This window comes from Panthera tigris, chromosome A1 (assembly GCF_018350195.1).
Source record: "Panthera tigris isolate Pti1 chromosome A1, P.tigris_Pti1_mat1.1, whole genome shotgun sequence".
NCBI classification, from domain to species: Eukaryota; Metazoa; Chordata; class Mammalia; order Carnivora; family Felidae; genus Panthera; species Panthera tigris.
The window spans coordinates 89,598,285-89,610,708 of record NC_056660.1 but is presented as its reverse complement, the minus strand read 5'-3'; the positions used below and the strand labels follow the sequence as shown (position 1 = coordinate 89,610,708).

The window sequence follows — 12,424 nt, the reverse complement described above, 5'->3', positions numbered from 1 at the left end:
AGTTCAGTGGTTTTCAGTACAGTTGATCATTGAAAAACACGGTTTGAAGTGCTCGGGTGGACTTTTTTTGATAACTTCAGTACTGTACTGTAAATATCTTTTTCTCTTCCTTATGCTTTTCTTCATAACGTTTTCTTTTCCCTAGCTCACTTTATTGTAAGAACACAGTATAGACTCCATAGAACATACAAAATATGTGTTACTGCTTATTGGTGAGGCTTCCGATCAACAGTAGGTTATTAGTAGCTGGGTTTGGGGGGAGTCAAAAGTTATCTGGAGATTTTCGACTGTGTGGAGTGTTGGTGCCCCTAACTCCCCAACTGTTCGAGGGTCAACTCTGTGTTCATAGAGTTGTTCAACCATCACTACAATCTATGTTCAGGTGAAACTTTTCTTTCTTTCTTTTTTTTTTTTTTTTGCTGTTTATTTATTTTTTGAGAGGGGGGAGGGGCAGAGAGAGAGACAGAGACAGAGATAGAGACAGAGGATCCAAAGCAGGGCTCTGTGCTGACAGCAGTGAGCCCGACGCAGGGCTTGAACTCATGAACTGTGACATCATGACCTGAGCCGAAGTCAGACGCTCAACCAACTAAGCCACCCAGGTGTCCCCAGGTGAGACTTTTCATAACATTAATTTTTATAATCTCTGTGTGGGTGAAAGTTTTCATAATATTAATTATTCTGCAAAATATCAAAGTTCTCGGGGGGGGGGGAGGGGAGGGGAACGTGGTCAAATTCCAGTCACCGTAAAGACCACAGAGCTACGTGAGACAATTCTGTCTGATCATTTTTGGAGTCTTCCCTGGCATCCCGGGAATCCTTCTAGAATTACAGCTGCGCCTCACGAAGGGGAGCTGACAGGCATTGCAGATGACTTGAAGGCCCCTGTACAAACTCTGGAAAGGTTTTAAATCTGAGACACTTTCATGAGAGTGCTCTAGGGCCTCTGTTGTCCACCTGTCTCCTGCAACTCCCCTTCTCCGGGCCGGCCAACAGTCTGAACTCCTGTCAGGCATGTATGTTCTTCGAGTGTGTCTCTGGCTCTCAGATCCAGAGTAGCCTTCTTGGTGGGAATGTGGGGGTGCTGCTGCCAGAGCCCCAGCGGCGGCTGGGCTGGTTAAAGCGCCCTTGTCCTGAGGACCACCAGCTGTGTCCACACCCAGCCACTCGGGCACAGTTTGGGAGAATATTCTGGGGGGGGCGGGGGGCGGGGGAGCAGCTGCCAGGAGTGGTTTCCGAGGTCTTTGCGCAAGAAGGCATAAATCTAATTTCAACATAAAATCTCTTGCATGCTGACATCTATTCAATAAGCTCTTTCATTAAACTAAGCACCATCTCTCTCCCCTTGCAGCTCTCCCTCTTGGCAGGCTTCTCCCTGCACTCTACTGAGATGAAGTAAATAAAACGGCCTTGACACCATGCTCTTACTATTTTAAAAAAATTTGGGGCGCCTGGGTGGTGGCTCAGTTGGTCAAGCGTCTGACTTCGGCTCAGGTCATGATCTCACAGTTCGTGAGTTCAAGCCCCGCGTCAGGCTCTGTGCTGACAGCTCGGAGCCTGGAGCCTGCTTTGGATTCTGTGTCTCCCTCTCTCTCTCTGCCCCCGCCCTGCACCCCCCCCCCCGGCTTGTGCTCTGTCTCTTTCTCTCAAAAATAAATAAACATCAAAAAAAGATTTTTTTAAATGTTTATTGATTTTTGAAGGAGAGAGAGACAGGGTGTGAATGGGGGAGGGGCAGAGAGTGAGGGAGACACAGAATCCGAAATAGGCGCCAGGCCCTGAGCTATCAGCACAGAGCCTGATGTGGGGCTCCAACTCACAAACCGCGAGATCATGACCTGAGCCGAAGTCGGACGCTCAACCGACCAAGCCACCCAGGCGCCCAAAAGATTTTTTTTTTTTTTTTAATTTAAGAAATGGAATAAAGCTGCTTTTCTCAGGCATTTCTTTTGCCATGCACGTCAGAATTCCTGTCTGGAATCCCTTGCATCTGTAAAAAGAACAGCAGTGAGGATCCATTTTTCACCTATGAGATCAGCAAAGATCCAAGAGTTTGACAAGAAGCAAGAGTTTAAATTTGTGCACCCTTTTTGGGAGGCAATTTGGCAATCTTTCAAAATTAAAAATGTACACATCTGTTGGCCAGAGCTGTTGCTAGGAACGTATCCAACAGATAACTCCGCAGTGGGGTATGTATGAGTGCAGGAGGATGGTCGCTCAGTGCTGGAGACTGGGGACAGCCTGCTGCGTGGCAGGGACCAGGGAAGTGGCAGCACAGCCATGTGGTGGGGCCCCTATGGGACCATAGGCAAGTGGCCTTCCCTAGAGAATGAAGTGAAGCTCGGTGTTTTCCTGGAAAACTAGCTACATCTCCAAGATGTGTCAGGGGAGAAAGCAGCTCATAGAACAGGAGTAAATTATGCAAGGAGGGGTGGGGAGACACGTATTTCTGGAAGGGCACCCGAGACCTGGGTGGGGGTGGGGGCCGTGGTTGCCCCTGAGGAGGGGACTGGATGTAGGGCAGAAACTTCCTTTCCACTCCACATGTGCTCTTTGTAAGGTTACAATATTTCGCCACGTGCCCATATATTCTATTTTACCATGTGCGGCTCTATGAATGAGATATTGGGAGGTATGGGATTGTCATCCAGCCCAGTCTGACTTTGCAGACTTCTCCATGACTCCCCAGTCCCGCTCACCCAGAAGAACGATGGCCACAAGGAGGGGAAACTCTGCCTGAGCACACCTTCCCATGTATAAAAGGGCGGGCTCAGGGTCACCCAGGGGTGTTCCCACTTCTGGGTAGTGTGAGGTGCCCATGTAGAAAATGCGGGGGATGCACAGGAAGCCAATACTTTCAGAACCTTATCTTGTCTGATCCTCATGACGTCCTGTGCCAAGGCTGTGGTTCCCATGGACAGACAGAGTACCTCTGGCTCTTGTAGTGAGTCATAGCCGGGTCTATCTGAGTGACTGCAGGTTGTCTCCCTGGTGCTCCCCCCAAGTCAGCATAAGCCCTGTCTTACGGTCCTACCCCAAGGAGTGAGAAATAGCTCCCATAGAGGTGACTTGGTTTTTGGGGGGAGATGCCCACCCTGATGAAAAAACCTCTGAGCTCCCCTGGTGGGGTCCAGGCCATGCTGCCATGCCCTCTCTCGATCCCTGGGAGACTCCTTCTTGGTCCCCACCAGACATTCCTGCTTCTGACTCCACTTTCTCTGCCCCTCCGGGTCACGGCAACTACAGCAAGTCTGGCTCCTCCTGTGTCCCTCCCTCCCTTGCACAGCCAAGACGGTAAGATCCCTCCTGAGGTGGCTTAAAGAAATGCCTAGCCCTGGGACAGAGGCCACTCTGGCCCAACCATCCCAGCTCAGCACCTGCCCCGTGCCCACACCCCACTCTGGCATCCAGAGCTTCCAAACAGCTTCCCAGGGCCCTACTCTTAAATCACATGGGGAAAGTGAGTGAAAGGGAGAAAAGCCAAATTAAACCCCAGGAAAAGCTCCAGATGAAGGCAGGATGGAGACTAGTGGCCCCTCTGCCTGGCTCACCTTGGGGTCTTGGGGGATCCAACACAACCTCTGCAAACAGCATGAAAGATCATACTGGAACTCAGGATGAAAGGCACCACAATGAGGTCCTTCCATGCAGGCAGGGGACTCTCAGCCTTGGAGTGACAGATGATGACAATGATCAAATCGGGAGGCCAAGTCCCCTGGACACATAGCCAAAACTGAGAGCACCAAACTCCTAGAATCTTCTTTATAACCCTTGGAATGCCTGGGGTGGCGGAGAGGAGCAGGGGCTATTTGAGGCCTGGAGGATGAGGGAAGAGGTCAAATTCACAGTGGGCAGGCTGGAGTCTGTATTATGAATCTGTGACTAGTTTTGGAAAATCTTTCCTTCCCTCTAGGCATTAGCTTCCCAATGAAAGGCCTGCCCTCACTGTAAGTGAGGGTGGACGGTTCAAGGGAGAGATCCAGCCTGCATCCCCCAAGGGTTAGGGGCTCACTCCATGGGTGCACATTACCACCCAGCCGGGCTGGGCACCCCCCCGCCCCCTCCCAGGACTGAGGGTGCTTTCTCCACCACCATCCCATGCTTCTCCGCACTGAAGGGGCTGACCTTCTTAGTCCACGAGCCTAGTACAGATTAGATACTAGTCCAGTTCTCAAGTCGGCTTACTCTCCACCCAGGCAGAAGACATGCCGGTTGGATTTCTTTCTCACAAAATTCCTGAGCATGTGTGTTTGTGAGAGTGTGTGTATACATGTGAGTGTCTGAGTATCAGGGTGTGTATGTGTGTGAGTGAGCGTGTTGGGGTGTGTGAATATATATGAGTGGATGCGAATGTGTGTTTGAGTGTTGGGTGTGTGTGAGAGTATGAGTGTGCATGTGTATGTGTGAATTTGTATTTGAGTGTTGGGTGTGAGTGTGCATGAGTATGAGCATGTGTGGGTGTGAATGTGGGTTTGAGTGTTGGGTGTCTGTGGGTGTGTATGAGTATGAGCATGTATAGGTGTGAGTATAGGTTGAGTGTTAGGTATGTGTGTGTGGGTTTGGCTGTTGTGTGTGTGAGTATATGGGTGTGAGTGTGGGTTTGAGTGTTGGGTGGGTGTGGATATGAGTGTGGGTTTGAGTGTTGGGTGGGTGTGTGTATGGGTGTGAGTGTGAGTTTGAGTGTTGGGTGTGTATAGGTGTGAGTGTGTGTTTGAGTGTTGGGTGGATGTGGATATGAGTGTGGGTTTGAGTGTTGGGTGGGTGTGAGTGTGTATGGGTGTGAGTGTGGGTTTGAGTGTGGAATGAGTGTGAGTGTGTATAGGTGTGAGTGTGGGTTTGAGTGTTGGGTGGGTGTGTGTATAGGTGTGAGTGTGAGTTTGAGTGTTGGGGGTGTGTGTGTATGGGTGTGAGTGTGGGTTTGAGTGTGGAGTGAGTGTGAGTGTGTGTGGGTGTGAGTGTGAGTTTGAGTGTTGGAGGTGTGTGTGTATGGGTGTGAGTGTGGGTTTGAGTGTGAGTTTGAGTGTTGGGTGGGTGTGGATATGAGTGTGGGTTTGAGTGTTGGGTGGGTTGAGTGTGTATGGGTGTGAGTGTGGGTTTGAGTGTGGAATGAGTGTGAGTGTGTATAGGTGTGAGTGTGGGTTTGAGTGTTGGGTGTGTGTGTGTATGGGTGTGAGTGTGAGTTTGAGTGTTGGGGGTGTGTGTGTATGGGTGTGAGTGTGGGTTTGAGTGTGGAGTGAGTGTGAGTGTGTGTGGGTGTGAGTGTGAGTTTGAGTGTTGGGGGTGTGTGTGTATGGGTGTGAGTGTGGGTTTGAGTGTGAGTGTGTGTGGGTGTGAGTGTGGGTTTGAGTGTTGGGTGTGTGTGTGTGTATGGGTGTGAGTGTGGGTTTGAGTGTGGAGTGAGTGTGAGTGTGTGTGGGTGTGAGTGTGTGTTTGAATGTTGGGTGTGTATAGGTGTGAGTGGGTGTTTGAGTGTTGGGTGGGTGTGGATATGAGTGTGTGTTTGAGTGTTGGGTGGGTGTGAGTGTGTATGGGTGTGAGTGTGGGTTTGAGTGTGGAATGAGTGTGAGTGTGTATATGTGTGAGTGTGGGTTTGAGTGTTGGGTGTGTGTGGGTTTGAGTGTTGGGTGTGTGTGAGTGCATGTGGCTGTGAGTGTGGGTTTGACTGTTGGGTATTTGTATGTGGTGTGCTAGTTATGGAGCAGGTCTACTGTCCTGGGTGAGGCCCCCAGGTCAGGGAGGCCACTGGGCCAACCAAGAAGACCACAGTGGAGGCTGTGACCTCTCTGGGCAGCACCATATTGATGCGTGGGGACTACAATTCCTGCTGCCTCCTCGCAGAAACAAGACCAAAGGCAGAGGTGCCAAGAGGACGAGAGGTCCCACGGCAGTGTTCTCACACAAAGACACAGGGACCCCAAAGCCTGGCTCAAGGTCAGGAGGGAACTGGATCTTCTGAGGACGGCCTCACCCTGCCTCTGGCTTCTCTGGGACCCCATGGGTTAAAGTTTACCACACCACTGGAATCCTTGTGATAACAGGAGACTCCACTTCCTGCAGTAAATGTGGGCAAGGCATTTCTATTTTTAAGAAAAAAGTTCTTGTTGTCCTTGTCATTTCAGGATTTCACAAAGAGCAAAGGGAGAAACAACATATACTCTAAATTGTACTAAAACACGCTTTCAAGAAAGTGTGAAGTCTTGTTTAAACTGCCAAAATTTGGCCGTAAAAATAAAGTCAAACTTTTTTTTGGTGAAATACTCCCTTGGAAAACGAAAGAGGCAGCCGATCAGATCAACTTGCTTCTTTTTGCATCAATCTCCAGAACTTTCTCCCAAGGGTGTTTGTAACCTCCAGTCCATCTCCCTTTACGAGCAAATTTCACTAAATATGAAAATAATCCTTCAATGTAAAAGCACTGTCTGCTAATGTTACATCACCGAATTTCCAGAAGGTTCCTGTGAACTTGGGAAACCCCCAGTGAATAAGACCAACTGATGGAGGAATGGCGTGATGAAGGGGAGGAGGAGGTGGGAAGATCACTTCCAGCCCTGAGCCCCTCCCCAGATGGTTTCTGGGAAGCCGTCTGTCTGAGAGTGCATGCAGTGGTCTTGTGGGCAGGATGCCAGCAGGGTTCGGGAACTTCTAGGACTGGCTTCCGTGAGCCAACCATATGCACCTCTTCTCAACTCCACCATGAGGGACTTCACATTGATGACCTGAAATTAGCCATGGTGAGCCAGTGGTCAAACATTTAGCAGCACATCCCTGAGCAGGGGCTCTGTTTGGCGAGGCTCTTGTGGCTTGGGGACATAGCAAGGCAAGCAATCTGACCCCAGAGTCTGTTCCCCAAGAACTCCAGTCCAGCCCCTTCTGAGGTACCCTTCCATGAACTGAACCATTACAGGGAGGAAAGGAGTGTGTTAGATATGACAGGGTTCCCAGAGCCAGAAGAAGTCTGAGCTCTCCCCTGTGTCTTGTAAACTCCCTGGAACTTTGTTTCCTCAGCTGAAATGAGAGACAACCTCCCTAAGCACATGACAAGCTCTCCTAAAGACTGCTGTGTAAGCAGATAGATGTGTGTGTGTGTGTATGTGTGTGTCCTGGCCCCTTTTGATTCTGGGGAATGAAACCACACCTGCTTCTCACAGGGAAGAGATGAGTAGGAAGAATATCTACATGCATGGAGGCCAAATGGAGTGAGTGCCATATTTACAGGACACAAGCCCTGACTTCTAGAAAAACTGGAAACTATTTGGTCAAATGGGGTATGTAGCACCATGCCAGTGAAGGATGGGGTCTTTAACTGATGCCTACATTCACCTTCTGACTATGGTGGGTCCAGTCTGCAAGTTCTGGGACCAGGGCACTTCCATGTGTGTGTCAGACATAGAGGGGAGACTGGTAGCCTCTGGCCAACATCCCTGTGGCCATGACTTGACCATCTGAGATTAGCAACACTGGACTATTCTTGGGGAAGGCACCTAAAAGCCAGAGCCCAAATAATAATGGATAAATTATTGGATAATGGATAGGGGAAGCTGGGTGTCTCAGTCGGTAAAGCGTCTGCCTTCAGCTCAGGTCATGATCTCACAGTTCATGAGTTCAAGCCTTCAAGCCCTGGGTCAGGCTCTGTGCTGACAGCTCAGAGCCTGGAGCCTGCTTTGGATTCTGTGTCTACCTCTCTCTCTTCCCTTCCCCTGATCACATACTCTCTCTCTCTCTTGAAATAAATAAACATTAAAAATGTTTTTAAAAATTATTGGATAATGGATAAATAAACAATGGCCCTCAAAGATATCGGGTCCTAATCCCTGGAAGCTATAAAAATATCTTGATGCAAAAAGGTCTTTGGAGATATGATTAAATTAAAGATCTTGAGATGGGAGACTTTCCTGGATTATCCAGTTGGGCCCTAAATGCAATCACAAGTATTGTTATGAAAGGGAGGCAGAGGGACATTTGACATGGAAGAGAAGGTGAGGTGACCACAGAGGCACAGACTGGAATCAAGAGATGCAAGCTGAGGGATGCTGGCAGCCACCAAAGCTGGAAGAGGCAAGGGACAGATTCTTTCCTAGAGTGTCCAGAGGAAGTGGGGCCCTGCTGACACCTTGATTTTAGTCCCATAAAACTGAGTTTTGGACTTCTAGCCTCCGAAACTGTGAGAAAATAAATTTAGGTTGTTTTAAAGCAACAAGTTTGTGGTAATTTGTTACAGCAGCCAGCGGAAACTAATATACCAACTAAGACAAAAGGTAACGGCTTCAAAGTCTTTTTACCTTCTAGCAAAATCTAAGAATTTGCTAATTTTCCATGGCCAAGTTTTTTTCCACCCCTCTCATAAATTACTAAATGCAGGAGTAAAGGATAGGGCAGACTTAAGAATTCATGGATGGGGGTGCAACTGGGTGGCTCACTTGGTTGAGCGTCTGACTTGACATAAGCTCAGCTCATGATCTCATGGTTTGTGAGTTCAAGTCCCACATTGGGGTCCCTGTTGTCAGTGCAGAGCCTGCTCCGGATTCTCTGCCCCCCTCTTTCTGCCCCTCCCCTCCTTGCATGCTCTCTCTCTCTCTCAAAAATAAATAAAACATTAAAAAAAAATTCATGGATGGTAAGTGCAATCCTTTTTGCCAAACTTTCATGCGTGCGTGGTCCACACCGCCATACCCTTGAACATGCTGTGCCCTCAGCCTGGCACACCTGTCACCCTCTTCTCTCTATGGAGCTCATACTTGAGGCCAGGCTCTTGCAGCACTGTTCCTGGGAAAGTTAGTGCTCCCTGCCTCTGCAGTGCTGGGGTCTCAACTAAGACTGCGTGTGGGCCATCAGGTAACATCAGTGAGTGAGGCAGCTGGGCGGGAGGACTGGTGAGCTAGCACCCATCATCCTAGGGGCCACAGTGCAATATTCAGATATATATAACTCAAGGCTGCTCATCAGATTTTTTCAAGAGAACTTGAAAATCCTCCCTACTTATGTGAAATCTCCCAATTTTGTAATGGAAGACTTTAAAACATAAAGTTTAAGCCCTGTGTACCACACAGAAAGATGTCTGCCGACTGGTTTGGCACAGAGTTACCAGGCTGTGGCTTGTGTCAGATGTCTTCTCTCTGTGGCAGCTTTTACCTAGTGAGCTACCCCATCCCTGCTTGGTGACCACCTGCCTCTCCAACTCCTTGCCCCTTCTCTGAGGGGAGGCTCGTGCCCATGTGGCCCCAGGGCCTGGAAAACACAGGACTTCTCCAGGAGCAGCACTTCACTAATGGCCGAGCAAAGAAGGAAGGAGAGGAGGAATGGGAAGATAGTAACCTTTCTATTGGCAGACAGCAACATGCCAGCGTCTCTCAGATGTCAACAAAACCTACCTGTCCCTCAGCTAAACTCTCAGTGCACTGAAGCTCTGAGGGGCATCTTCTCAGTGTGTGCAGGGTCAGCTAGCACTGGGTCCAGGTTTCTGCGGGAGAAGTGGAGTAGACAACGGGGAGTAAGAGCCAACCTAAGCCTGATCATTAGCAGCTGAAGGGAAGGCTCTCAGCTCAACCCCTGCTGACCATGGACGGAACAGCCCTGAAGATGTGACCACATCACAGGTGGCATTCGAGGTGGCAGATCACAGCAGGGCCACAGCCAGCCCAGAGAGAAGACCTAAGACTGCTCCTGCTCAGACAGAGGCATGAGCAGACCCCTTCGGCTTCCAGTTCCCCAAATGGAAAGTTGATGAGGGTAAGGGACTTATTCCAGGAGCTTCTTCACAATTTCTGCCCTGTCCTTGTACCAAGTACGCAATCATTGCCTTAACATTTTTCTATAAAATTGACCAAGTGTTTGAAAACTGACATAAATGCTCTACAAAAGAACACAACCATAAAAAGGAAAACCAGTATCACTTGTCATGCACACACAGGCCATTATCCAGAAACAAACAAACAAAAAACGAGAACAACGTGTTTAATTCTCGACAGCAGCTGTTGTCAGGTTTGACTTGGGACGGCCTTCTCCATGCAAGGGGTGCTCAGCCAGTGGGGCGGGGGGGAGAGGGGCTCTGTAAATGACACATTAGCACCCAGGTGAAAAGAAATAACTTTCCCACGTTGGATATCACTCCCTGACTTAACCAAGGGCTGCAAGGTGGGTGGGATAGGCTGGGGTGGGGGGGCTTGATGTAAGGATATAGGTAGTCACAGGGCCAAAGCTCATCCTTTCCTTAGGGGACAAGACATGTGCAGCCCTTTAAGAGAGCAGAACTGGACCCCAGATTTGGAGAGTCTGAGCCCATCTCTCTTTGCAGAGATGGGCTCAGAGAGACAACAGAGAAAGCTAGATGCAAGTTGGAAGCAGGAAGGCAGGCTGGGGGAGAGGCGGGCCCAGAAGGGCACCTGAAAGGAGAAAGGAGGGAAATTGCCAGTGCTGGAGAGGCAGAGCAAGGGTCTTGGTCAGTGCACTAGTCTGGCTCTAAGGCCACCAGTTGGCCAAGGGCCTTGAATGCCACACTGAAGGGTTTAGAACCCAAAGGGCTTCTGGCAAAACTGCCACCTTTGCTTCTTCTCTCTCTCTCTCTCTCTCTCTCTCTCTCTCTCTCTCTCTCGGGAAACATCCAAGGCAGCCCTATACATTGTTAACGATGCCCTGTAGCCCGGAGATTTTGGCTGAAAGTTCAGGAATTTAAATTGATGCCCGCTTGGCCTGGGGGAGTCTGCATCCCAAAGCGAGCTGTGGGCTCCTTGGTCAGTGGTTCTTTTACACTTTCAGGAGCCGTTGGCCTCAGAAACAAGGCCTGTACAGATCTTGGCCCAGGGCTCACCGCTGGCACATCCCGCCCCACAGCCCTGGGCGAAGTCAGACAGAGGCCTTTCATGGCTTCAAAAGTTCCACCAGGTCCTCCAGCCACAGGAGGCTGGAATGGGTAACTGAATCCTACTCAGGGAAAAAAAAAATAAAAAAGGCACAGTGACCTTTTGTCCCAGCACAAGTTCCCGGCCCTCTCCCCAGCCAGCGGAGGCGGCCCAGCCAGGAGAGTAAGGAATTGCAGATGTGCGCGCAGGGCCGCAGCAGCCCTCGCCATGGCCCAGCAGTCTCCCGGGACAGCGCCGAGGCGCCGCGGTGTTCAGGACGCCGGAGCCCAGCCCCACTCCTCGTCCCGGACTCCTTCTCCCAGCTTTGCCTCGAGGCTCGGCGGTCCATGCTGCCTTTCCCCCCAAGCCTCGCCGAGAGCTCTTTCAGCAAAGAGGCGGCAACATGGAATCGACCCTTCTAGGGACAAGAGGTTCATTTTGGCACGCGAGGAGAACGCACAGGCCCTTCCCGAGCGCACGAGGGCAGCTCCCGACGCCACGGGGCGAGCCCGGCCGGCTGCCGGGAGGTTGCAGGTGGGGTCGCCTCTCCTGGGTGGGCGCGGTGGGCTGAGAGCAGTGCTGGGCACCCCGCGCCCCAGATGCGTGAGCTTGCGCGTGGCCGCCTTTGTGGGCGACTTGGGGTGCTTTTCTCACTGGACATGGGGGGAGGGAGGGAGGATACCTCTGTGTTGTGAGGGTCCAGGCCCGGGACAGGACCAATTTCGTCCCTCCGTGGGCGGCCGGGCCGGGTCGCCCTCAAGTCCGACACCAGGGTTGGGCACCCTTCTCCCCCACCCCTCCCTGGGACACCCACTCGGAGACAAGAGGCAGAAGGAGGCAGGCCCGGCCGGTGAAAGCCCCTTCTCGGACCTGGACAGATCGATGCCCCCATCCCGCACCACCTCCGGGTCCCCGGCGCCCGGCTCTCGGGCCCAGGCGCCGAGAGACTGGGGAGCCGGAACCCGCGGCCACCACACTCACCGCACATCGTGGCTGCTGCTTGCGCCCTTCGCGGCTCTGGGATTCTGCGCGCTCTGGACACTCGGAATTCCGTGCGCGCCTGACGCTCCGCGGGCCTGGACTCCCGCCGCTCGGCCTCAGGACCTTATAGCTCGGAGCCCTCCGCCAGAGGCGGGGCCGGGGCGGGGCCTCCTCCTGCCTGCCTGCTCCCCATTGGTCCCCGGTTGTCGTGACAACGGTGGGGACTGGGCCCCCAGGAGTCAGGGAACTGGGCGAGGGGCGGCTCCCAGGCGCAAGTTCGGTCTGTAACGCCTGGGTGTCGGGTCCTGAAGATGGACCGGGGGGGTGGAGACCGTCTGAGTTCAGACCCAGACTCAGGCTCGGTCTAGGCGTGGGACCTTGGACAGGGGACTGAATCGCTTTGTGCTTCAGTTTCCCAGTCTGTAAAATGGGATGACAATGGAACCTACCTGCCTGGTCCTGATGAGGATTAAGACGCAGAGCACAATGGCGGGCGTGACGCACGTGTTCCCCTGTGCGCCCTTCTGTTTGCCGGGCTTCTCCGAGGGCACCAGAATCGCTGCACACTGTAGGTGTTCAAGCCTGGTCCCCTCTCTGTAAGGAGAGAA

At 51.7% G+C, this 12,424-nt stretch overlaps 1 protein-coding gene across 2 annotated transcripts in view; it reads right to left on the bottom strand.

Moving 5' to 3' along the window:
* Positions 1-11,911, bottom strand: part of GFPT2 (glutamine-fructose-6-phosphate transaminase 2) — a 47,593-nt gene extending 35,682 nt beyond the window's left edge. The window contains exon 1 of one of the 2 annotated variants that reach the window (XM_042981869.1): positions 11,817-11,911. In XM_042981869.1, coding sequence (XP_042837803.1) covers positions 11,817-11,823 — 7 coding nt within the window. In that variant the 5' untranslated portion in view covers positions 11,824-11,911. Of the gene's footprint in view, positions 1-9,368; positions 9,431-11,816 lie in introns of those variants that run through there. The other variant, XM_042981877.1, reaches the window with a different exon arrangement.
* Between the last annotated feature and the right edge of the window lie 513 nt (positions 11,912-12,424).